Below are 25682 nucleotides of genomic sequence, written 5' to 3' on the forward strand. Positions count from 1 at the left end.
ATGTGAAAACTGTGCCCTTCCCTTCCTTGGTACTAGGGATTGAAACTGGGAGGGCTGTGCCACTGAGCTACACCCATAGCCCATTTTATTTATTTATTTATTTGTTCTTCTTCTTCTTCTTCTTCTTTTTTTTTTTTTTGGTACCCGGGATTGAACCCTGGGGTGCTTATCACAGAGCCACATCCCCAGCCTTTTTAAATTGAGACAAGTTCTCTCTAAGTTGCTTAGGGCCTTGCTGAGGCTGTCTTTGAATTTGTGATCCTCCTGCTTCAGCCTCCTGAGCATCGAGGATTACAGATGTGTGCCTGGCTTTATTTATTTTGAGACAAGGCCTTGATCAGTTGCCACGCTGGCCTGGAACTTGTGTTACTCCTGCTTCAGTCTCCTGAGGAATTCCAAGTGTGTGTCACAGCACATAGAATTAATCTTCTATATTACTTGCTCAGGGTTGTATTATAAATGGTAGAGTTGAGATGTGAATCCTGGTATATCTGTTCTCCAAGGCACATTTTTTATGCTGGTGTTTGTAAACAGTTATTAGCAGTATTTCAGTCAAATTTAGGATGAAAATGAACATTCACATGATATTACATTCCTCTATTAATGTGTAAAGGAACAAAACTATTCAGAGTGGGGGAGACAGAAGGAATGAGAGAGACTGTCAGAATAATAATAACTAATATTTATGAGCGCTTATGATGTATTACTATTTTCAGTAATCCTTACAACTTGGCAACTTTCATTAGTTTTTACAAACTGATAATCTGATAATCCTTGGTATCCTTTACAAAAAGAGAAAGGGGAGACACTGAAGTAAAGCAATTTTTTCAAGGTCATAATGCTGCAAAATTGTACAGCCAGATTAACCAGGCAGTGTAAATAACTCAGATCAGTTGTTTTTTGTTTTTGTTGTTGACACTGGGGGTTGAACCCAGGGGCACTTCTACCACTAAGCTATACCTTTCTGTGTTTTGTTTTGAGACAGGATCTCACTAAATTGCCTAGGCTGACCTTAAATTTGCCATCCTCCTGCCTCAGCCTCCCAAGTTGCTGGGATTATAAGTTTGCCAATGTACCTGGTTTTAACAACTCAGATATAAATTGAATGAGTCTGTTTGTTTTAAATTGGGGATCTTGCTTTGTTGCCTGGATTGTTCTCGACTTCTGGGTATAATAAGCCTTCCTCCCAAGTAGCTGGGAATCCAAGCCTGTGTTACTATGCCTAACTTTGAATCTGTAATTTTTTCTTTCTTTTCTTTTTCTCTTCTCTTCTCTTCTCTTCTCTTCTCTTCTCTTCTCTCTCTCCTTCTCTCTCTCCCTCCCTCTCTCCCTCCCTCCCTCTCTCTCTCCCTCTCTCTCTCCCTCTCTCTCTCGATACTAGAGATAGAACCTAGGGACACTTAACCACTGAGCTACACCCCTATCCCTTTTTTATTTTTTATTTTGAGGCCTTGTAAAGTTGCTGAGGTAGCTTTGAACTTTTGATCCTTTTACCTCTCCTGAGTCACTTGGAATTACAGGCATGTGCCATCTTGCCCTACTTGAGTCTGTATCAATGTAAGGGCAAAATGGTCTGACAAAACTGATTGAGATGCCAGTCCTTGATAAAACAATGTATGATTTAATGTGAAAATCAGCATACCACAGAGACCACATCTGTAGAAAGTGATGGTTGTACCAAGTTATGGTGGAGGGTTTTTTTTTTTTTTTTTTGAGAGAGAGAGAGAGAGAGAGAATTTTTTAATATTTATTTTTTAGTTCTCGGCGGACACAACATCCTTGTTGGTATGTGGTGCTGAGGATCGAACCCGGGCCGCACGCATGCCAGGCAAGCGCGCTACCCCTTGAGCCACATCCCCAGCCCTGGTGGAGGGTTTTTTAAAGATAGTTGAAAGTAGTTTAACATTTTGCAATCTCTATAAATGTATTGCTTATGAAAGCCTAATCTTATGTAAGGATGCTATATTTCTTGTCAATATTTACTTTTTTCATAGCTTTATCAAGGTAAAAATTCTTTTTTTCATTTTGATGTTCATTTTTTTATTGGTTGTTCAAAACATTATGAAGCTCTTGACATATCATATTTCATACATTTGATTCAAGTGGGTTATGAACTCCCATTTTTACCCCGTATACAGATTGCAGAATCACATCGGTTACACATCCATGTTTTTACATACTGCCATACTAGTGACTGTTGTATTCTGCTATCTTTCCTATCCTCTACTATCCCCCCTCCCCTCCCCTCCCCTCCCATCTTCTCTCTCTACCCCATCTACTGTAATTCATTTCTCTCCCTTATCAAGATACAGTAAAATGCATATATTTGAAGTATGCAGTTTGATCAGTTTTGACATGTTTTGACATGTATGTAATCAATGCAATCAATATAACATTTCTCTTATGTTTTTTTTAAATTTGAAATCATGCAGACTGTGTGTCATGGATGATTTATTACATTAGAAATTAATCACCTTAAGATATATAGAACTCCACTCCCACATCTCAACTACTTCAAAATTAAATGGCACACTTATAAATATCTCACAGGTCAAAGAAGAAAGCACAAGAAAAGTAATAAGAAGTGCTTTAAACTAAGTGATAATAAAAGCTTAAAATATCAGAATGGGAGGAAATAGTACTCAGATATACATTTATAACTTAAAGTACTTATATCAGAAAGAAACTAGATTAACAAATTATTTTCAAATTAGGTAGTATTAAGGAAAAAATAAGAGTAGGAGCAGAAATATATGAAATAGAAAAGAAATAATACAGCTATAAGTTGATAAAAATCAAACAAGTCTAATCAAGAAAAAGAGCAAAAACACAAAAATTAATATCAATGGAAATGGAGTTATCAAAACAACCCTATAGATGGTAAAAATATATTAAGGTAATATTATAATTGTATGCCAACATATGTGATAGCTTACATAACATGGTCTATATTAGAGAAGGGTTCATGTGCTGCTGAGGAGAAAGTGTATTCAGTCATTGATGGATGAAATATTCTATATATGTCTGTCAAGTCTAAATTGTCAGTTGTGTTTTTTTAGTTCTAAAGCTTCTTTATTTAGTTTTTGTTTGAAGGAGCTATCCAGTGGTGACAGAGGCATTTTAAAGTTATCCAGTATTATTGTGTTGTAGTCTATTTGATTCTTGAAATTGAGAAGGGTTTATTTGATGTATATAGATGTTCCATTGTTTGATGCATAAATATTTATGATTATTATGTCTTGTTGGTGTATAGTTCCCTTAAGCTGTATGAAATGGCCTTCTTTGTCACTTCTGATTAATTGTGGCTTGAAGTCCACTTTATCTGATCCTGCTTGTTTTGTGAGATCCATGTGAATGATATGTTGCTGATATTTACTTTTAATCTAATATTCTTTTAGAGTTTCTTCAGTATGTTATTGCTGAAGATGTTAGCATGTATCAGAGAAACTAAACAAATATATTATTAAATAAAACCTGAAACCACTATTTCTAAAGATTTATGATGTTCCAGATATGGTCATTTTTGCAAACTAGAATAAAATAGTGGGAGATCTTGGGCCAAAAGTCAGAATATCTTAGCTTAATTGACCATCTTAATTATTTATAGAGATGTTAATTTTTATGAAATGTTGCACTTAATTTTGATAAATCACTGATATTAAGAATTATTGATAACCTCATTTTATATTGTATTCTACTGACATAATATAGATTTATAATTAAGTATATATTAAAAATAAACTTGTATGCATTAAAATTGCCTCCAGTTTTGCTGGTTGAGTCTCTTATTTCTTTTTTTTTTTCTTTACTGTTTTTTTTTTTAATTTTGAAAAATTTTTTTTGGTTGTTCAAAATATTACAAATTTCTTGACATATCATATTTCATACATTTGATTCAAGTGGGTTATGAACTCCAATTTTTACCCTGTATACAGGTTGCAGAATCATATCGGTTACACATCCACGTTTTTACATATTGCCATACTAGTGACTGTTGTATTCTGTTATCTTTCCTATCCTCTACTATCCCCCCTCCCCTCCCCTCCCATCTTCTCTCACTACCCCATCTACTGTAATTCATTTCTCTCCCTTGATTTTTTTCCCTTCCCCCTCACATCCTCTTATATGTAATTTTGTATAACAATGAGGGTCTCCTTCCATTTCCATGCAGTTTCCCTTCTCCCTCCCACCTCTCGTCCCTGTTTAATGTTAATCTTTTTCTCATGCTCTTCCTCCCTGCTCTGTTTTTAGTTGCTCTCCTTATATCAAAGAGGACATTTGGCATTTGTTTTTAAGGGATTGGCTAGCTTCACTTAGCATAATCTGTTCTAATGCCATCCGTTTCCCTGCAAATTCCATGATTTTGTCATTTTTTAGTGCTGAGTAATACTCCATTGTGTATAAATGCCACATTTTTTAATCCATTCATCTATTGAAGGGCATCTAAGTTGGTTCCACAGTCTAGCTATTGTGAATTGTGCTGCTATGAACATCTATGTAGCAGTATCCCTATAGCACGCTCTTTTAAGGTCTTCAGGGAATAGTCCGAGAAGGGCAATAGCTGGGTCAAATGGTGGTTCCATTCCCAGCTTTCCCAGGAATCTCCATACTGCTTTCCAAATTGGCCGCACCAATTTGCAGTCCCACCAGCAATGTACAAGAGTACCCTTTTCCCCACATCCTCGCCAGCACTTGTTGTTGTTTGACTTCATAATGGCTGCCAATCTTACTGGAGTGAGATGGTATCTTAGGGTGGTTTTGATTTGCATTTCTCTGACTGCTAGAGATGGTGAGCATTTTTTTCATGTACTTGTTGATTGATTGTATATCCTCCTCTGAGAAGTGTCTGTTCAGGTCCTTGGCCCATTTGTTGATTGGGTTATTTGTTTTCTTATTGCTTAATTTTTTGAGTTCTTTGTATACTCTGGATATTAGGGCTCTATCTGAAGTGTGAGGAGTAAAGATTTGTTCCCAGGATGTAGGCTCCCTATTTACCTCTCTTATTGTTTCTCTTACTGAGAAAAATCTTTTTAGTTTGAATAAGTCCCATTTATTGATTCTTGTTTTTAGAGTCTCTTATTTCAGAAAGCAGTTACTGAATGTCTCCTGTGTGTCACTACTTCAATAGGCCACGGAAATATGAGACTAAGACCATGACATTTAGCTGAATTAGTTTTTGGTCTTTTAGGGGTAAACACTGCTTTTTTGGTGTGATAAGTACTATAATGTACTCCACCTGTGATTATGATGGAATTTTTGTAGTAATTTAGTTTTTAATTTTTAAAAATACTTTATAGTATTCAAGGTTGATTATATAGATGACTTCTTAAATCATACCTAGGGCAACAACAGGGCTGGAGACATAGCTTAGTGATAGATTGTTTGCCTAGCATGTACAAGGCCCTGAGTTTGATCCCCAGCAAAGTGGATGAAAAAAAAAAAGACATTTGATTCAAAACATATTTAATTCAAGTCAGTTTTCTTATGTTTTATTTTTTTTCTTTGGATTAAAGCAAGAATTTTAAACTTTGAGTTAGGACATTAGAAATGGGGTTCAAGGATAGATTTAAAAAGACCTGTCCCCAGCAGTATGACAACTATTTACACAATATTTACATTTTATTAGATGTCACTGATTTAAAGATGATTTAAAGTATACATGAGGATGTGTGGGGGTTATATGCAAATACTGCATCATTGGACTGATAAAGCATGTGCTAGGCCCTGGGTTGGATCCCCAGAATTGCAACAACCTTCCCTACTCTCCAGCCCCACAAAACAAAACAAAAACACTTCACCATTTTAAGGGACTAGAGCATCTGCAGATTTTGATATTTGTAGGACATCTTAGAACCAATCCCTTAGGGAAATCATGGGACGACTGTACTTCGTAGTATAAAGGAGACACTTAGTAAATAGAATTGCTTTGATTTTATTGATATTTATGTACAGAATTCATATAAGTATTCTTTTAAATGTTTCTTACCTCCGAAGTTCTTACTCATTAAAGAAGACTTGGAACATGCAGAAAAATAGTAGATGGATAACCATCCACACAGTTTTTAAGATTTTTTTAAAAAATGTTTCCCATTTATATGATTTTCATATATGACTGTGAAATCACATATTCAGTGTATAATTTTCTATTCTGAAGGGATTTTTTTTTGTACTGGGGATTGAATCTAGGTGAGCTCTATCCCTGAGTTACATACCCAGACCTTTTTGTTTTTTACTTTTTTAAAAAAAAATTTATTTTTTAGTTATAGGTGGACATATTAATATCTTTATTTTTGTGCGGTGATGAGGCTCAAACCTAGTGCCTCATGCATGCTAGGCGATTGCTTTACCTCTTAGCCAAAACCTTTTCACTTTTAAGACAGGGTCTCCCTAAATTTCTGAGGCTGGCCTGGAATTTGTAATCTTCCTGTTTCAAATTTTTGAGTTGCTGGGATTATTGGCATGACCACCACCCTCAACTGAGTTTTGTTTTCTTTAACTTAACATTATAGGTATATTCCTTTGTGGTCTTTTAAGCATCTTTTTCATATCTTTGGAATCTTTCATTGATTAGGTGTTATATACTTTAGTTAATTAAGCCCTTTATGTATACAGATATTTTATATCAATTATTATTAATACTATTGCACATAACCTTTGATATACCATTTTCTGGGTTCTTTTCTATAGAATTGTATGTGCTACTTTTCTGTATAATTGAATTATTTTTCTATGTATACCTTTGAGTTTTGAAATCAAATGAGTTGTTTTTTTGGGAGGGGATTGAACTCAGGAGCACTCAACCACTGAGCCACATCTCCAGCCCTATTTTGTATTTTTTTTAGAGACAGGATCTTACAGAGTTGCTTAGCTCCTCACTTTTGTGGAGGCTGGCTTTGAACTTGTGGTCCTCCTGCCTTAGTTTTCTGAGCTGCTGGGATTACAGGTGTTTGCCAAGGCGCTGGCAGATGAGTGGTTTTTAAGATCTTGAATTGCAGACAGCATTAATGATTCAAATAGCACCATTTTATAGTAGCAGCACCATTTTATAGTTCTACCAGTAGTTAATGAGGATGAGGATTTTCTAATCATCCTCTCCAATGATTGTTAGATTGTTATATGAATTTTTGATTCTGACCATTTTAGTTGGTGTGAAGTGGTATTTCATTGCTTTTTTTTAAAATGTCCTTGAAAGTATATTCTACAAATTGTAAATTTATTGAGTTGATTTCTAGGCCAGGTTTGAAAATATTCCATGTATCCAAATTAATGAACAGGTATAGTTTAAAACAAACAAACAAACAACAACAACAACAAAAACAAATGTACTATTTTGAAGGAATTAAGATGAGAATATTTAATTTGGTTGAGAGGCCATTAATAATTTGTCAAATTTCACTTATTATTGGAAATTAATATTAAAAATTGTGAGCTTGAAGAAGATTCAAGTATTTCAATTTGCATACAATTTTCATCTTCAGTGTGTTGCTTTCATTCTTAGCCTGTTCTCTACACTCTGTTCTTTTTATTTTTTTTTTCTGGCACACTTTTTTTTAAAAAAAAAATTTTATAGTTGTTGATTGACCTTTATTTATTTACTTATATGTGGTGCTGAGGATGGAACACAGGGCTTCACACATGCTAGGTGAGCACTCTGCTGCTGAACCACAACCCCAGCCCATTCTGGCATCCTTTTATGCATGGCCTTGTAAGATCTGGAGGTGGATTCTAAACCATCTGGCACTTTAGAATGGTTCAGAAACTTAACTCTGTTGACTCTGCTTTGAGCCATACTTGCTTTAAATGACCTGGTTTGTCTTTGTCTCGGGAAGTTTTCTTCTTTATACCCTCACACAGCTTTTTATGACCAGTTTCTTTCTTAGCACAGGAATTTTGGCAGTATCAGTGTACATAGATTAAGTTAAACAAGTCTTATTTTCAAATAATCTCACCAAAAAAATCATAAGGAAAATTTCAGAAAACATTTAGGTTTTTTTTTTTTTTTAATGGATCTTATTTTATTTTATTTATTTATATGCGGTACTGAGGATCGAACCCAGGGCCTCACGCATGCCAGGCAAGTACTCTACCACTGAGCCACAACTCCAGCCCCAATATTTAGTTTTTTAAATAAGTATATAATTGAAATAATTTGTATACTAATTCCTGTTTGATAAAATTGCAGTTTTTTTAGGTACTAATTATAGGTATTCTTTCATTATAAGGCCAGGTGGAAAGAAAGTATATTCTACACATTGTAAATTTACTGAGTTGATTTCTAGTCCAGGTTTAAAAATATTCCATGTATCCAAATTAACGAACAGGTGTAGTTTAAAACAAACAACAACAACAACAAAAACAAATCCTATACCTGCATTTAAAAATATAAACCATCAAGCACTTCCACAAAACTTCTGGAGGTACTGAATTATGTTTAAATTTATGTTTAAATATTGGTTATTTGTTAAGATATTTTCTTTTGAACTCATGACCTTTTGTTTTCTTTAAGAAGGTTATATTTTTTGCTTTAAAAACAGCTTTATTGAGATATAATTGATAATATAATAAGTTTACCCATTTAAAGTGTATAGTTCACTGATTTTTAAAATTTTTTTGTAGTTGAAGGTGGTCGGTATGCCTTTATTTTTAAGCGGTGCTAAGGATTGAACCCAGTGCCTCACACATGCCAGGCAAGACCTCCACCACTGAGCTACATCCCCAACTCCCAGTACACTATTTTTTAGTCATTAATATATATCTACAAACAAATTTAGAGCATTTAATCACCTCAAAAACAAACCCCATACCTGTTCAGTATCACCATTCTGCCTCCACGTTTCTCCTAGCCCTAAGCAACCACTAATCTACTTTCTGTCGGTATAGATTTCTCTATTCTGGACTTTTTATGAAGGGAATAAAACTAACATGTAGATGGTTGTGACTGGCTTCTTTCACTTAGCATAATGTTTTGAGATTGATCCAAGTTGTAGTAAGTATTAGTAATTCATTCCTTTATATAGCTGAATAGTTTTCCATTGTATGGTTATACCACATTTTGTTTATTCATTTGCCTATGGATGGATATTTGATATGTTTTCATCTTTGGATTATCATGAATAATGTTACTATAAACATTCATGTATAAGTTTTTGTGTGGGATAAATATTGTTGTTTGTTGTGTATATATCGCGCCATGTGGGAACTCTGTTTAGTCATTTGAGAGACTGCTGACTGCTTTCTAAAGTAGCAGCACCATTTTATAGTTCCACCAGTAGTTAATGAGGATGAGGATTTTCTAATCATCCTCTCCAATGATTGTTAGATTGTTATATGAATTTTTGATTCTGACCATTTTAGTTGGTGTGAAGTGGTATTTCATTGCTTTTTTTTTTTTTTTTTTTTGCATGTCCTTGATGACTAATGCTATTGGGTATTTTGTGTGCTTATTAGCCATTTGTATATTTTCTTTGGAAAATCATCTGTGTCCCTTCCTCATTTGAAAATTGAATTATATATCTTTTTATTGTTGAGTTATGAGAGTTTATATTCTAGATTTAAGTGTCCTGTCAGATGTATGGTCTGCATATATTTCTCCAATTTAGTGGGTTGTCTTTTTACTTTCTTGATGGTATTCTCTGAAGCACTTTGTTTTTAATTTTTATTAAATCTTATTTATCTATTTTTGTCTTTTATTGCTTATGCTTTTGGTGTTACATTTAAAAATCTTTTGGCAAATCCAAGGTCACAATGATTTATCTTTATGTTTCTTCTAAAAGTTTTATAGTTTTGGCTGTTGTATCTAGTTCTTTGATCTGTTTTGAGTTAATCTTTATAAAGGATGTGAGTTAAGGGTCCTACTTCTTTCTTTTGTTTTTGTGGGTATCTTTTGCTTGTTATATGGTGTCACAGCACCATTTGTTGAAGACTATTCTTTCTGCCTTGAATGATCTTACCACCTTTGTAAGAAATCAGTTAACTGTAGATGTATTGGTTTATTTCTGACTCTTAATTCTGTTTTGTGGATATGTAAGTCTGCCCAGGCAGTACAATGCTGTCTTGAGAACCATTGCTTTGTAGTGAGTTTTGAAATTGGAATGTGTTAGTTATCTAACTTTGTTTTTTTCCTTTCAGGATTACTTTGGCTATTCTGGGTTTCTTGCTATTCCATGTGGATTTTATTTTATTTTATTTTACTTCGAGACAGGGTCTCACTGAATTGCTCAGTGCCTAGTTTTTGCTGATGCTGGCTTTGAACTTGCAATCCTCCTGCCTCAGCCTCCCAAGTCACTGGGATTACAGGCATGCACCACCGCGCCCAGCTTCCCTTCATTTTTTTTTTTTTTGAGAATTTTAATATTTATTTTTTAGTTTTCGGCAGACACAACATCTTTGTTTGTTTGTGGTGCTGAGGATCGAACCCGGGCCGCACACATGCCAGGCGAGTGCACTACCGCTTGAGCCACATCCCCAGCCCTCCCTTTATTTTTAAGATCCTTCTCTTCAATTTTATTTTTCTGCTTCTTAAGATTGATGACAAAAGGACAGGTAAAAGAGTTAGTTGTGATATGGTCATCATTGCTCCACATGTGTGTACTTGGTTGTACATAGAAAATATTCATCTAATTGTTACTAAAGTTAATTTTGTTTGTAGAAACACAGGAAGTTGAATTGTAGCTTAAATTTTGAATCTTTGTCTTCTAAGAAATATTGTATAATGTGACATAGAATAGTTTTTTTCCTCTGCATAGGATTCTTTAGTATTATTCACTTACTCCATTCTTTCAAATATTTTACTTATAAAGTATTTGTTATCTTCTACATGTAAGGTACCATGCATATATGTCAGTAAGAAAAAAGTTCTGAAACTTAGATTTGAATTGTCCACTACCATTTGTCTGATAGTTGCCTTTAGACTGTATTAATTGCTTAAATCACTTCGAGTATATTATAGAATTTTCAAAGGCAGTGGAAGTTAATGTGTTGATACAATATCAAAAGAATACCATTCAGGGCTGGGGTTGTGGCTCAGTTGTAGAGTGCTTGCCTAGCACATGTGAGATATTGGGTTCAATTCTCAGCACCATATAAATAAAGTTATATATAAAAAGTATCTCATGCTTACATAAAAAAAAGAATGCTATTCAGGTTCTGAATGTAATTTAATTAATTTTAAAAATGAAACTAGGAGTTAGAACAAATAGAGAAAAAGAAATATAAGAGAAAACTGTAGTATTTTTCAGTGCTGAAGTGTTAGAAGTGAGGCCTACTGCTAGGTCTTGTGCATGCCATCCTCATTCTGTGTCCACCATGCATGAATGCAGGTGGCCATTCAGACCTGCTAGCTGGAGTCCCTTTTCGGCCATGTCTGTCTCTTCTGCTCACTGCATGGCCTCCCCAGGCCACCCTACACCCTCTGTGTGGAGGACTGGTCCTAAGGAAAGAAGATCCTAGCAAGTGCTAGAACCCTAGGCCCTTAGTTCCTAGTTTCCCCCCAGCTGCAACCATGCTGTGGGATTGACCTTGTGGGTTACACTGGGTACCAACTCTATTTGTTTTCCAAGGAAAAATTCAAATTGCTGCTCTTTTGAAATTACTCTGTCAACATAAAGAACCACGTATGGATCTTGTTTCATTTTTACGTCAACTTGGTAAAAATGCACTTGAACTCTGGAGGGGGGGAGATGGTGCCAGATTATAAGAAGCAGCATGTCTGTCTGATTGTATGCATAGTTGTCAATGACCAAAAGCAAATTAAAAGTATCTCTAGATTCTGAATGTGAAGAAAGCTTTGTGATACCAAGAAAAAAGATAGATAAATGTGCATAAGTACAAGTTAATAAAAAAGTGTTACTTTATCTTTTATTTCAGTAATTATTTGTGTTTAATGGAAAATGGTACTTATGGCTGAAAGTTTTTTTAGGATTTAGGAAATATGGTAATACTTTTCTGAGTGTTATAAGGTTTGAATGATGTCATTCACATGAAAAATCTTAGCAAGGTAATGGTGAAGATAATAACAAAATTGATAATAGAGGTAACAAACTTAAAAATTAAATAATGTAAGTCCTACTTGAATTTAAATCCTGGTGCCAGTACTCAGGTAGATGTATGACTTTGAGTCACTCAATTTATTAATGTCTTATTTTCCTTATCCTTTAAATACAGTGTATTAATATATGATTTATAAAGTTAAAAGGCTTCATTAATGTGCTTAGATTAGTAGTCCCTGGTGTACAGGAAATGCTCAGTAAGGATTCAGTGAAAGTTATTGTTAGGAATCTGTGAAACACAGTGTTTGTATGATTTTAAAATGTATTGCTGTTTAAGTTCGTACTTTAGCATTTAACTTGCCTTTTTATTAAAAAATAAAATTAATTATTATTATTATTATTTTTTTTTGGTGGTGTTGAGGATGGAACTTGGGACTGTCTTTAAAAAAACAAATTATTTTCACCAGTACTAGAGATTGAACCCAGGGCTATATATCACCAGCCCTTTAAATATATATATATATATTTTAAATTTGAGATGAGGCCTTTCTGAATTTATTGCCCAGACTGTCCTCCAATTTGCAGTCCTCTTGCCTTAGCCTCCCAAGTAGCTGGGATTACAGCTAATTTATAAAACAACAACATTTCATTACTGATCCTTTTGGGTCTCGGGTACCCTGTAAATTTTAAGAAAAAAAACTAATTTGTGCAAATCTAAATTTTTCTTATTTAATCCAATTTGGTGTCTAGAGTGAACTCTGAGGGTCTGTCCTCCATCCCATTTTGTAAGTCATTACTGTTTAAATTACTGATGAGAATCCTTACTAGCAAATTCTTTACTGCTTTGAAAATAAGTACTATTCAGCTAGTAAATATGTAAACGTGTGTTTTCTCAGTTCACTTTAAGAAATAAATTTATTTAGAGCTGATACTGGTGGTGTGTGCCTGTAGTTCCCCCTACTTGGAATGCTGAGCAGGAGGATAACTTGAACCCAGGAGTTTGGGGCCACCTTGGGCAATGGTGAGACTTCCTCTTGAAAAGAAAAAGAAGAAAAAGTAAATTGATTTATCTAGAAAATAATGTTTATGTAAAATTATACTTGATAAAAGTAAGTTGTATGGACTTTTTTTATTATATATATTTTTAGTTGCAGGTGGACACAATATCTTTTCATTTGTAATTGGTGCTGAGGATCAAACCCAGTGTTTCACTTGTGCCAGGCGAACACTGGACCACTGAGCCCCAGCCCCAGCCCAGGACATATTTTTTGATCAGATTGAATTAGATTCCTGAAAAGTAGTCTAATATTGATTTGAGTTATTGATATGGTCTTTTTAAACCCATCATTTTTCAGTAGTATCCAGCTGAACTATCTTTTTGAAATTCTTTTTCTCTCATTGCTGATAATTTCCAAAGTCAATATTTTCTTAGATCCAAATTTTAAAAACTTCAAGAATACTCTACTTAACCAGTATTCTTGGGTCTTTGCTTATTATGCTCTCAGTTTAAAAATGGTTTTTATGGAACAAACACGACATGTTAACATGTTTGCAGAATGAAGTATTGCAACTTTTACTAGAATGTAAGCTCTTGTGAGAGCAGCAGCCCTGTCTGATGATGATGATGATGATGATTCTTCTTCTTCTTCTTCTTCTTCTTCTTCAAAATATAGTTTTAGTTGTCAATGACCTATATTTTATTTATTTACATGTGGTGCTGAGAATCGAACCCAGTGCCTCACATATGCCAGGCAAATGCGCTACCAGCCCCAGCCCCACCTGTCTGATTATTCTGACTCCAGATAGATCAAACCTATCATTCTATACCTAGAAGGCATCCACTACATGCTTATTAAACTATTAAATGAGTTGCAAATGCTCATGGTTAATGTCATGGATTCTTTGGGGGAACTACTCCAGTGACTGCTTGTGTTTCCTTGTTCGTACCTTACCCCATGTCTACAGGTGAGAACTCTCACCTAAAGGAGAACTTGATTTTCTTTCTTTCTTTTTGGTACCAGAGATTGAACCCAGTGGTGCTTAACCACTAAGCCACATCCCCAGACCTTTTTTATATTTTATTTAGAGATAGGGTCTAATTAAGTTTCTTTAGGACTTCGCTAAATTGCTGAGGCAGGCTTTGAACTCGAGATCCTCCTGCCTCAGCCTCCTGAGCCACTGTGATTACAGGCATGGGCCACGAGTGGCTGGGACTTGATTTTCTTTACCTTCCCACTTTCCCTACCAACAACTTCAGAGTTGTTCTCCTTTCTAAGATTGTCTATTACTGGCTTTCTCTTGACCCCTCGGTTTCTGATTTCTGTTTTCCTTTTCAGTTTGGATTATTTGAACACTATTGCACATTTTTATTTTCATTTCTGCCTTCTGTTTATTGTTATTTTTCATCCTGTTTTCCTTTGCATTGTAAAGTGTGTAAATCTTTTAGACATCACAGACCTATCAGGAAGTTTTAGTCTTCTAAACTCAAAACATTCACATTGTGTAAGCATGTGTATGAAAGAGTAGGCTCTTGGTTGTATTCGTTTAGTACTTTGACTTTAGGGGATCACCATTAGAGGGGTAGTATTGGTGGTTGAGGAGGAGTTGAAAGATGTAGGGATTGGTCCCCCTTCAGGTTTTGTAGCCCTCTTGAAAATGAAGTATTGGAAGGCAGAATCCTAAGTAGTTGTTTTGTGTTAATAATTTTGTTTTGGGCCTAAAATAATTTTTTTATTGCAAATTAAAGAAAGTTGTGTGCATCATAATGCTGTTTTTTTTAATGTTCACTGGTGATGCACTGTTACTTATTTTTTTTTTTAATTCCTACTAAATTGCTAAGTCTCAAACTACTGATCCTCCTGCCTCAGCCCTCCAGATTGCTGGAATTATAGACACCACGTCTGGCATCATTTTTCTTAAATTTTGAGAGAGAAAAACTAAAAAGATTTTGAGTTGGCTTATTTGAAGCAAGAAAATCTATTTCATCATCTTTTTTCTTCTTCTTCTTCTTTTTTTTGGTGGTATTGGGAGCTGAACCCAGGGACACTCTACTACTGAACTACATCTGCAGACCTTTTTGTTTTTTATTTTAAGACAAGGTCTCAATAAGTTTTGAGACTGGCTTTGAACTTGGAATCCTTCTGCCTGAACCTCCCCAGTAGTTGGGATTACAGGTGTGAGATACAATGCCTAGTCCATTGTCCCCCTTTCACTACCTAGACGTTGTATATGTTTGCCTATACAGTCTTTCATTTTCTTTTCCTTTTTTTCTGCCTGAATTATTGCTGCCTTTTTTTTGGAATTTGCAAAGTTAATTCAGATAAGTCCCCTGTACCCTTCATCCAGTTTTCCTATTTGTAACATCTTGTATAACCATGGTACAGCAGCAAACCATAGACCTTATACAAATTTCATCAGTTTTATAAACAGTTCTGTGCTATCATGGTTTGAATATCTTCTCTAAAATTTATATTGAATGTAATTGCCATCATGTTGGTATTGGGAGGGGAGACCTTTAAGAGGTGATTAGGATCATGGGAACTCTACACTCATGAGTGAATTAATGTTGTTACCTGGTAGTGGGTTTATTGTATTGAGAGTGGCTTGTTATATGGGCTCTTACATTTTCTACCATGTTCTGGCACAATTGGAAGGCCTTTACGAGGTGCTGGCACTTTAATATTGGACTTCCAGCCTCTAGAACTGAGAAATAAAATTTTCTTTATAAATTATCTAGACCACAGTATTCTGTTACAGCAGCAGAAAATAAATTAAGCCATATTCATATGCAGGCTGAGTACCCTTTATCCAAAATGCTAGGGACCCAGGAGTGTTTAGAATTTTATTTTTGGGCTTTGAAATATTTGCATATATGTAATGAGATATCTTAAAGATGGGACCCATGTCTAAACACAAATTCATTGATGTTTGATGTATATCTTACACACGTGGTCTAAAGGTAATTTTCTACAATATTTTTAGTGTGCCTGAATTTTGACTGTGACCCATCAATGAGGTTGGGTGTGGAGTTTTCCACTTGTGCTGTCATGTTGGTGCTAAAAGTTTTGTGTTTTGGAATATTTTGAGTTTATGATTTTTGGATTAGTAACACTCAGCCTGTACAATTTATCAAAAGTGGTGTGGATTCATATGGGTTCACCCTAACCACAATCCAAGATAAAGAACTGTTTGATCACAGAGATCTTTTATAATCATACTCACTCTTCTTTCCATTTTATGAAAGCATTCACTGATTACTCTGTATTTCATATGACCTTGGAATAAACTGAAAAAATATTGGCAATATGTTTTAGGGTTTTTTTTTATTTTTTCTGAGGATTGAACCCAGTGCCTCACATGTGCTAGACAAGCACTCCACCACTGAGCTACAACCCCAGCCCCTGTTTTCTTTTTTTTTTTTTTAACATTGCTCTGTAACTATTTACAGTAAGGATTTAAAATGTCAGTTCATTTTGTATGCTTCAGAATCTATGTCTCAAAAGAATTGACACTGAAGAAACTCTTTACATTACTAACCTGTGAATTTCTCCAACAGCTGGATTCCTGCATGTATGCGTGGGTGTATGTGTATGTGTATGCATGTACACAAGGTATAGTTGGTGTAGATTTCCTTATATGTTTTTTTTTTTGTGTGTGTGTGTGCTATATTATGCTGTACTAAGAAACAACTCAATATCAGTAACTTACAATAAGAAAGGTGTATTTATTGCCCACATTATAAGTTCCCTAGGAATTAGCTATGGTTCTGTTTTGGCAGTTCTTTTCATTTCAGGATTCAGGCTTGAGAGCAGTCCCTATTTGTGACATATTGTTCTCCTGGCAAGGAGAAAAGAGTAAGAGCTAGCAAAAACACACAGTAGCTCTTAAAGCTTCTACTTAGAACTGGAATTTTCTCACATTTTATTGGCCAAAGTAAGTCATATGTCCAAGCCTCACATTATAATGGAACATCCTCAGAGAGGCTCTATAAGTTGCATTTTTTTTTTCAGACTGTGTAGTAAATAGAAATGACTCTTTGGAAGTAATTTTTCTTACATTTATAAATATTTAACTTAGTCACAACTGATAATGAATAAATTTTTCATTGTTTTCTTGTGGTGCTTGGGGATCTAACCCAGGGCCTTGTACATGCTAGGCAAGCTTTCTACCACTGAGCTCAGTATTCTGAACTACATTTTCAGCCCTTAAATAATTCTTTTATATTGTAATAAAAGAATTTTAAAAGGCCATATTTTGATTTTGACAACTGTTTAAAAGTTTAAAAGTTTTCCATTCACCACAGATAAGAAAAATTGTGCTTTATATATGCAATATGAATTGTAATGCATTCCGCTGTCATATATAACAAATTAGAATAAAAAAGTTTTAAAAAGTTTTTCATTAGCTGTTTAGTTGCTAAAAGTTCATATGCAATTTTGTATACTGATGAGATTTTTGGATTTTTATTTTTTTTTCAGATTAAAAATAGCTTTATTGTTTCATTCTCATTATATAGGTAGGACATTCTTATCATAAAACTGTCTTTGGAGAATGCAAAGCAGGGGCTGGGGCAGTGTAGTTCAGTGGTAGGGCCCTCACCTAGCATGGACAGGGCCCTGGATTTGATCCCTAGCACTGCAAAAAAACAAAAAAACAAAAACAAAACAAAAAGAGGAGGAGGATGCATAGGAATACAAAGAATATAAAAATCACTTATTATCCCATCATCCAGAGGTAATCACTGTGGTGACTTGAGGCATTTTTTTTCCTCCATGCATTCATTATGTGTGTGTGTGATGTATGTGTGTTTAAAATTGGTCATATTTATAGTTCAACAACGAAAAGTCAAGTTTTGTGTGGGTTTTTGTTTGTTTGTTTGTTTTGGGTATCAAGGGTTGAACCTGGGGGCCCTTAACACTAAGCCAGCCTCCAGTCCTTTTTGTTTTTTATTTTGAGAAAGCATCTCTCTAAGAACCTGAGGCCGGCTTTGAACCTGAGGCCCTCCTGCCTTAGGTTCCTGAGCCTCTAGGATTACAGGTGTTTGCCACTGGGTTTGGCAAAAGCCAGTTTTACTGAGACACATCTAAAATACTCTGGTCATCTTACTTGATCAGTAGTAACTTGGCAATTTGGATGACTTTTTCCATTCTCACTTAACTGTATCACATTAGTATAGTAGTTAGCACAGGGTGTACTTTAGAACACTTTAGTAAACTAATACCTTCTCATATATGTTTATGTAGTGACCAATGAATCTGTAATTTGATGATTAATAAGGTACAGTTTGGAGCTCAGGATTTCTTACTATGTTTGATCCCTGCCCCCTGTACTAAAAATGCTACTAAAATTAACTTTTTGTTATCAAGGAAATATTTCATTTGCTTCTATATCAAGGTATACTTTTGTAAGTAGGTGACTATATAATTTTTTGCTCAAATTGAGGCATTTTTGAGAATAAAAAGGGATATTAAAATATTTGAAATTCTATACATTTCTGAAATATTTATTTTAATCATTAATGGGACTTTAATGGCATTAGTAGATCAATAAAATAGTTTCACTTAAATTTTAAATTCAAAAATAAAATTCTTAAGCATTTTATTGTACATAATACTGAAATAAGGTTTTTATTGCATGCTAAGAAGCACAAGCAGATTATTTTTGAAAATAACAACTTTTTAAATCAGTGTTTTTTTAATTTTATAACTTTTTATTTTATTTATTTATTTTTATGTGGTGCTGAGGATCGAACCCAGGGCCTTGCATGTGTGAGGCGAGTGCTCTACCGCTGAGCCATAACCCCAGCCCCTTAAATCAGTTTTTTTAGCCTGCTCTGTCTATGTTATGTCACTCTGGTTTTAATTTTTTCATAAAGTTGTCTGCATGAATTTTCAGAGTTGCATTTTATACATTGTGGTTGCTAAACTTTATAGTTGTGTCTTTTCTGTAATTAGAAAAAATTTTTAATTGCTAATGTACTCCTTATGTGCTGCTCAGATAATATTTACTAAATGGAGAACATTCATAATTCTGTTTTTATTATTAAAAATTATAAATTTATCAGCCCCATATTTTTCATCTGTAGTGCCTTTTTGCCTCTATCCAAGTATTATCTTTGACAAATACTTTTATAAGACAGATCTTGTCAAATAAGTTTTCTCTATGTATGATTATTTTACATGTTCCACCAAGTTTAAATGCTGCAAAATTGTAAGCCTTCTCTAATTTTATTCCTTTCCAGTACAGAACTAAAATTTATCCTGTTAAAAATAGGAAGACTCTTGATGGAAATTCTGCAATTCATTCCGAGGTTTAATTACAGAATTTCAAAATCAAATCTTCTGTACTATTTGAGCTCTCACTTAAATTTGTTCAGTTTTTACCTTGCTTTTGAAGTATACATTTCAATGTCTCAGCAAACTTTGTTTATATAAATAGATCTTAGTTAAGTTTTATGAGCTGAAGGATTTTTTTAGCTTTATTAATTTAAGACTTTAAACTTTAATTACGGGTTTCTAACTGTCTTTGAATAATATGCACCCAATATTTGGAGTAGTTAAAAAGACTCCTTTATAAGTCCAACCTAAGTTTCTCAGTAGTGAATCTTTTTTGAAAATAAATCCTCCAAACTCTTGCAATTGTCCCTCTTTCCATCCTCATTTTTCTTTAGTTTTACCATGGCGCTTGGGGATCCTTCACAAATTCTCCTGTTTAAAAATCACACCCCTGGGGCTGGGATTGTGGCTCAGTGGTAGATCACTTGCCTAGAATGTGTGAGGCCCTGGGTTCAATCCTCAGCACCACATAAAAATAAATAATAAAAATTTTAAAAAAATTCAATCTAAATATATATATATATTTTTTTTAAAATCACACTCCTGGGGCTGGGATTGACGCTCAGAGGTAGAGCACTGGCCTAGTATGTGTGAGGCACTCGGTTCAGTCCTCAGCATCACGTAAATATAAAATAAAGATATTGTGTTCACCTATAACTAAAAAATAAATATTTTTTAAAAAATCACACTCATATCTTCTTTCAGAACTATTTGCTGTTCTTTATAGATATAGCTGAGCTTTCTGTTAATTGATGCCTTTATATATACTGTAATCTCTGTGTAGAATCACTTTATTTTCACCCATAAAGTTCCATACTTTAAGTTTCTATAAAGCTTCCCTGGACTTACTTCTGAGTCTTGAACATTCTTACATATTGATATACAGGTAAACCTGAGCCTTTAAACACTGATATATATTCTTTTGTTGTCATTCAGATGAGATATTAAATGTGTTTATCTGCTGACCAAAGAACCCTTTGTGTGGAGGGCCTTCACGCTGAGTGACTAGCATTTTCCTTCCCTTATCAGTTGAGGCTGTGTTGGTCACTTCCAGTGATCTGGCCACATTCAAAGTGGCCCCAGATGGTTGTCCCAATCCTGGAAGTAGCAGAATGTGTCTTCGTTCGTAGGCGTGACTTCCTGCAGCCCCATGCATTGAGCTATGCTCACCTGTTCCTTTGTGATATTACCCCTTTGCCCTGTTTGGGATAGAATGTTCCATGGAAATGCCCTTTGTGTGACCCCTTCTCTTGCTCTGCCTTTGGGTGTGGCCTTCCTAGATGTCAGTCAACCTGCTGACAGCAGACATCATGAAGCTAGACTCAACCCCTTGAATCCTAACCCCTTGCCTTATTTGAATGTCTTCTCCTGTATAAAAAGGGTCAGCACACCCTCACACTCTCTCTTTCTTCGGACTCTTAAGGTCAGAGGAGCTGTCTCAGGACCCCCAAAGAAAAAGGTATCGCTGTCTCTTGTGTGGTTATTGCACGCTACCCAGTTCCCCTGGAGCAACCCTAGGAAATGCTACACCTTTGAACTATGGTGTGAATTGAATGGCCCTGCCTAAGTTTAGGCATTTCACATCTGATTATGTCAATATCATCTTTTTTGGGGGGTGGTGGTGCAAGGGATTGAACTCAGGGGCACTCATTCACTGAGCCACATCCCAGACCTATTTTGTATTTTATTTAGAGATGGAGTCTCACTGAGTTGCTTAGCACCTTGCCATTGCTGAGGTTGGCTTTGAACTTACCTTCCTCCTGTCTCATCCTCCCCAGCTGCTGGGATTACAGGCCTGCACCACCACGCCCAGCTCAGTATCATCTTTTTGTACTTCAATTTATGTATTCATTTATATTTATTTTTTGCAGGACTGGAGCTTGAACCTATGACATTATGTGTGCTAGGCTAGTGCTCTACCAATGAGCTACATTCCCAACCCCTTATTTGAATATTTTATTGAAGTGGTTTTTGAACTGAATTCAAAGGTACCTAGGGCACTTGGGTAGAGAATCAGTGTGTAGAATGTTGGGGCCTTCCAACTGGCTTCAGCTAAAATATTTCATCTCTAATTTGTCAGATGTTGGGTTTCTGGGTAGAATTTTGCATGAGAAAAAGTTCCAATATAAACAATTGTTTTATATTTGTTACTGGGATTGAATCTAGTGGTATTCCACCACTGAGCTACATCTCCACCTCCCCCTGCCCTCCCTCTTTTTTAACTGCTAGTAGTATTCTTCTTTTTAGAAAATTTTTAGTTGTAGATGGACATGATACCTTCTTTTAATTTACCTATTTTTATTTGGTGCTGACTATCGAACCTAGTGCCTCACAAATGGTAAGCAAGTGCTCTACCACTGAGCCACAGCCCTAGCCTTCCAGCCCTTCTTATTTTTGGTCTCCTACTTCAGCCTCTTGAGTTGCTGGGATTACTGGTGTATGCTACTGTACCCAGCTTTGTGTTAAAAACAGTTTTAAGATTCTTGTTTTATTTCTTGTCTACTTAATCCTTAGTAAAACGTGGGACTGTCTTTTTTTATTCTCCCTTTCAACTTGGCAAAAAAGAAATGAAACCAATCTTAATTGAATTAAGGATCTTTTTTATTTTATTCACCTTTGTTTCTCAATATATTTGTATGCCAAACATGTTAATAGAAGTTATTGAATATAATTATTATTTACTTTTTTATTTTAGTTATCAAGTGGGAATCCTGTATATGAAAAATACTATAGACAGGTAAGATTTTTTTTCTGTTTTTCCTAGATGGAACATAAAGTATACTGTCAACTGTCAATTGTATGCATGTAGATTATCAGCTAGCTGAATAAATTTGACATGTCTTGTTTTTAACTTTTTGTGCTTTATAGCCTCTAGCTTTGAATACTTAGTGCTTCTAGAAAAAAGAAGGCAAAATAATTAAAGTAATTTAATTGCCTTAAATATCTATATGAAATCTATACAACATTAGATATATTTATTCAGATATAAGTATTAAAATTAACTTATAATCCAAATTGAAATGGCTTTTATACTGTTTTTGTAGAATATTTTTTTAGTTGTTGATGGACCTTTATTTTATTTATTTATATGTGGTGCTGAGAATCGAACCCAGTGCTTCACACATGCTAAGCAGGTATTCTACCACTGAACTACAACCCCAGACCCACTTTTATGCTGTTTTTAAAACTTACTAAAGTATAATTTTCACAAGCTGAAAACCCTGGGTTTCATATGAATCTAAAATGAGCATGGGGATTGAGAGAATATCTTAGTGATAGAGCAGTTGTTGAGCATGCACAAGATCCTAGGTTCCATCCCCAGCACCACAAAAAAAAAAAAAAAAGGAAAAAATAACAAAAAAAAAACAAAGGGTGGGTTGGAGGAAATCAAGGATTTTTATTCAATTTATTAGTTATTGAAGGAACCAGTTGAGTATAAAAATGAGAATATGAGTTACAGAGATTCATACTCTGCCAGACAAAGTTTACTTGCATTGGTATAGACAGGAATGATTTGTATTGATAACAGTTTTCTATAATTTTTGATTTATTTTATTTTAAGAGAGAGAGAAAGAGAGAGAGAGATTTTTTAATATATTTTTTTTAGTTTTTGGTGGACATAACATCTTTATTTTTTATGTGGTGCTGAGGATTAAACCCAGCGCCCCACGCTTGCCAGGCTAGCACGCTACTGCTTGAGCCACATCACCAGCCCCTAATTTTTGATTTGTTTATTTTGGATTAAAACCAGGGGCTCTCTACATCTGAGTTATATCTTCTGCCTCTTTTGTTGTTTTATTTTTGAGACAGGATCTCACTAAGGCTGGTCTTGAGGCTGGACTTGAACTTGTGATCCCCCTGTCTTAGCTTCCCAAGTCACTGGGATTACAGGCATTGAGCTACTGTACCAGGCCTCAGTTTTCCATAGTTTAACCTCTATCCCTGCAGTGTGTAGAATAGTCTTTCCAATAGAAAGTTACTCAAGGGTATATAGTATATATCAGATAGTCTCTCAAGGGTATACACACTCTCACTTACCCATTTCCAAGTATTAGATCATTTTTTTCTAAAAGCCTCCTTACCTTGTGATGATGATTATGGAAAAGACTGGTCTCATATCTGGCCTGACCATCCACAGAGTTGTGGCAAATATTAATTAACCATTTTAGGCCTCTTTGATTTTGACTAGTAGACCTAGAACCATAGACTATTTAGCAGTTTAAAAGGCCAGAGAATTAATTTCTGCTTGAAAAAATTTTAGAATCTGATTATATTTTTATTCTTTAATTATTTGTTTATTTTTATTTTTAATTATTTTTTCTAGTTGTAGAGAGACACAAATCTTTACTTATTTATTTTTATGTGGTGCTAAGGATTGAACCTAGTGCCTCACATGTGCAAGGCAGGTGCTCTACCACTGAGCTGCAGCCCCAGACCAATTATTTGTTTATTTTTTAAGAGCTGAGGTCTGTCTTTACCAAACTGGTCTCAAATTCCTGGGTTCAAGCGAGCTTCTTGCTTCAATCTCCTTAGTTTCCTTAGTCTCAAATTCCTGGGTTCAAGCGAGCTTCTTGCTTCAATCTCCTTAGTAGCTGGTGTATGCCACAATCCCCAGCTTGATTGTACATTTTAAAGCCTCTATTAATTGTTGTTCTTTTTTTTGTCGGGGGGTGGGGGCAGGTGTGTACTGGGGATTCAACTCAGGGGCATTTGACCACTAAGTCATATCCCCAGCCCTATTTTGTATTTTATTTAGAGACAGGGTCTCACTGAGTTGCTTAGTGCCTCGCTTTTGCTAAGGCTGGCTTTGAACATGGGATCCTCCCGCCTCAGCCTCCCAAGCTGCAGGGATTACGGGCATGTGCCACGGTGCCCAGGTTTTTTCCTTTGTCTTGAGGCTATGATCTGAATCTTTAAAGTTCTCTCTTCCATATTTCACCAGCATTACATGTAAATTAGAATGAATTTATCACATCTGAAGGTTTCTTAGACATCCAGGGTTCCTGGCTTGCTGGTAAGTGACCTTGCTTTATTATCTGTGAGGCTGGGACTTGCCAGATAGCAAGTCAGTTATTCTTGAGAGGGATTTGTAAGTATTGACTCAACATAAAGTCAATGTTCTTCAATAGTAGCTTTTTCTATGTGAATATCCAAAATAATATTAATATAATAAAAATAATAAAAGGAAATCATTCTTAAATATGACCTTGTTTTGCACACGAGTTATCTGTCTCCTTACAAAAGTAGAACAAATTGTAATTAGATCTTTAATAATTACATTGCCATAAAAAGTAAAGATGTTAAAAGAAGTATTTGTTTTTTTATTTTGATAGGCCAATGATCTGATAGGCCAATTTCCATTCATATCAAATTGAGGATTGAGATAATGTAGGAAGAAAAAGAAAATTAGAAAATTAGAAATAATACCACCAGATGAGGTGACTCTCTCCTATATTCCTCGATACTCAGGAAGCTAAGGCAGGAGGATCACTTAAGCCTAGGAGTTTGGGGTCAGCTTAGGCAATATGGTGATACCTCATCTCTTAAAATAAAATCAATAAATAAGAGGACTCAGAGTGTAGTAACTCAGTGGTAGAGCATATGCTCAGTGCATGCAAGGCCATGGGTTCAATCCCTAGCACCATAAAAATCAAAGCAAAATGAAAAAAAAAAACAATTTATTTCAAGTAAATAATCATAATTAAATTTTCTTCACTAATTTAACCAGTTCTGTATAATTCTTTTTTGACTGGATCTTGGGTCAGGAGTCAGTTTTCATGAAGTACATCTGTTTCCAGACTGAAAAGAATCCTGGAAATCCTTATTTCATCTACCAGTATAGCCTGAAAAATTGCTTAAGTGATATCAACTCAGAAATCTTTACCCAAAACTCTATTTTTGGAGTATTAGTATTTCAGAGACCCTTCCATGAGATCTTTGAGAACTGTCTGTTGAAGATACAGATTCTAGCCTATATAGTTTATAACAGAGCATCAGAGTACTATAGAAACTGTCTATAGATGACACAGACTCAGTGACTGTGTTTAATTTATTATGGCAACCAAAAGAATGACAGATAGTAAAATTCTTTATTGGGATACAGTACACAAATATTTCATGAGTTGACTGCTGTTTCCTCTGAGTGCCTCTGTTTAGGTTATATTAGGTATGAGTATTCCTTTTCAATCCTGGTCAGGGAGAGAGCAAAGAACAGTAGTTATGGAGGATTCTGGAGGCAGATTTCCTAATCCTTTCTGTAATTCTTATTCCAAATTTGAAGGATTAGGCAACTCTTTCTTTTTTGCTTAGTTTCTGATTTATCCTATGTTCTAGCACTTGAAAGAAAGGTTTTCTTTTTTTT

The 25682-nt window shown here is 35.0% G+C and overlaps 1 protein-coding gene across 7 annotated transcripts in view; it reads left to right on the forward strand.

Moving 5' to 3' along the window:
- Positions 1-25682, forward strand: part of EPS15 (epidermal growth factor receptor pathway substrate 15) — a 127197-nt gene that overhangs the window by 6999 nt on the left and 94516 nt on the right. For 4 of the 7 annotated variants that reach the window (XM_081306407.1, XM_081306411.1, XM_081306413.1 and 1 more), the window contains exons 2-3: positions 20735-20780; positions 22017-22058. In XM_081306407.1, the coding sequence (XP_081162533.1) occupies positions 20735-20780; positions 22017-22058 (88 nt within the window). The remainder of the gene's footprint in view (positions 1-20734; positions 20781-22016; positions 22059-25682) is intronic. The other 3 variants (XM_081306408.1, XM_081306410.1, XM_081306412.1) reach the window with 1 other exon arrangement.

This window comes from Spermophilus citellus (genome assembly GCF_964194105.1).
Source record: "Spermophilus citellus genome assembly, chromosome: 9".
Classification (NCBI taxonomy): domain Eukaryota; kingdom Metazoa; phylum Chordata; class Mammalia; order Rodentia; family Sciuridae; genus Spermophilus; species Spermophilus citellus.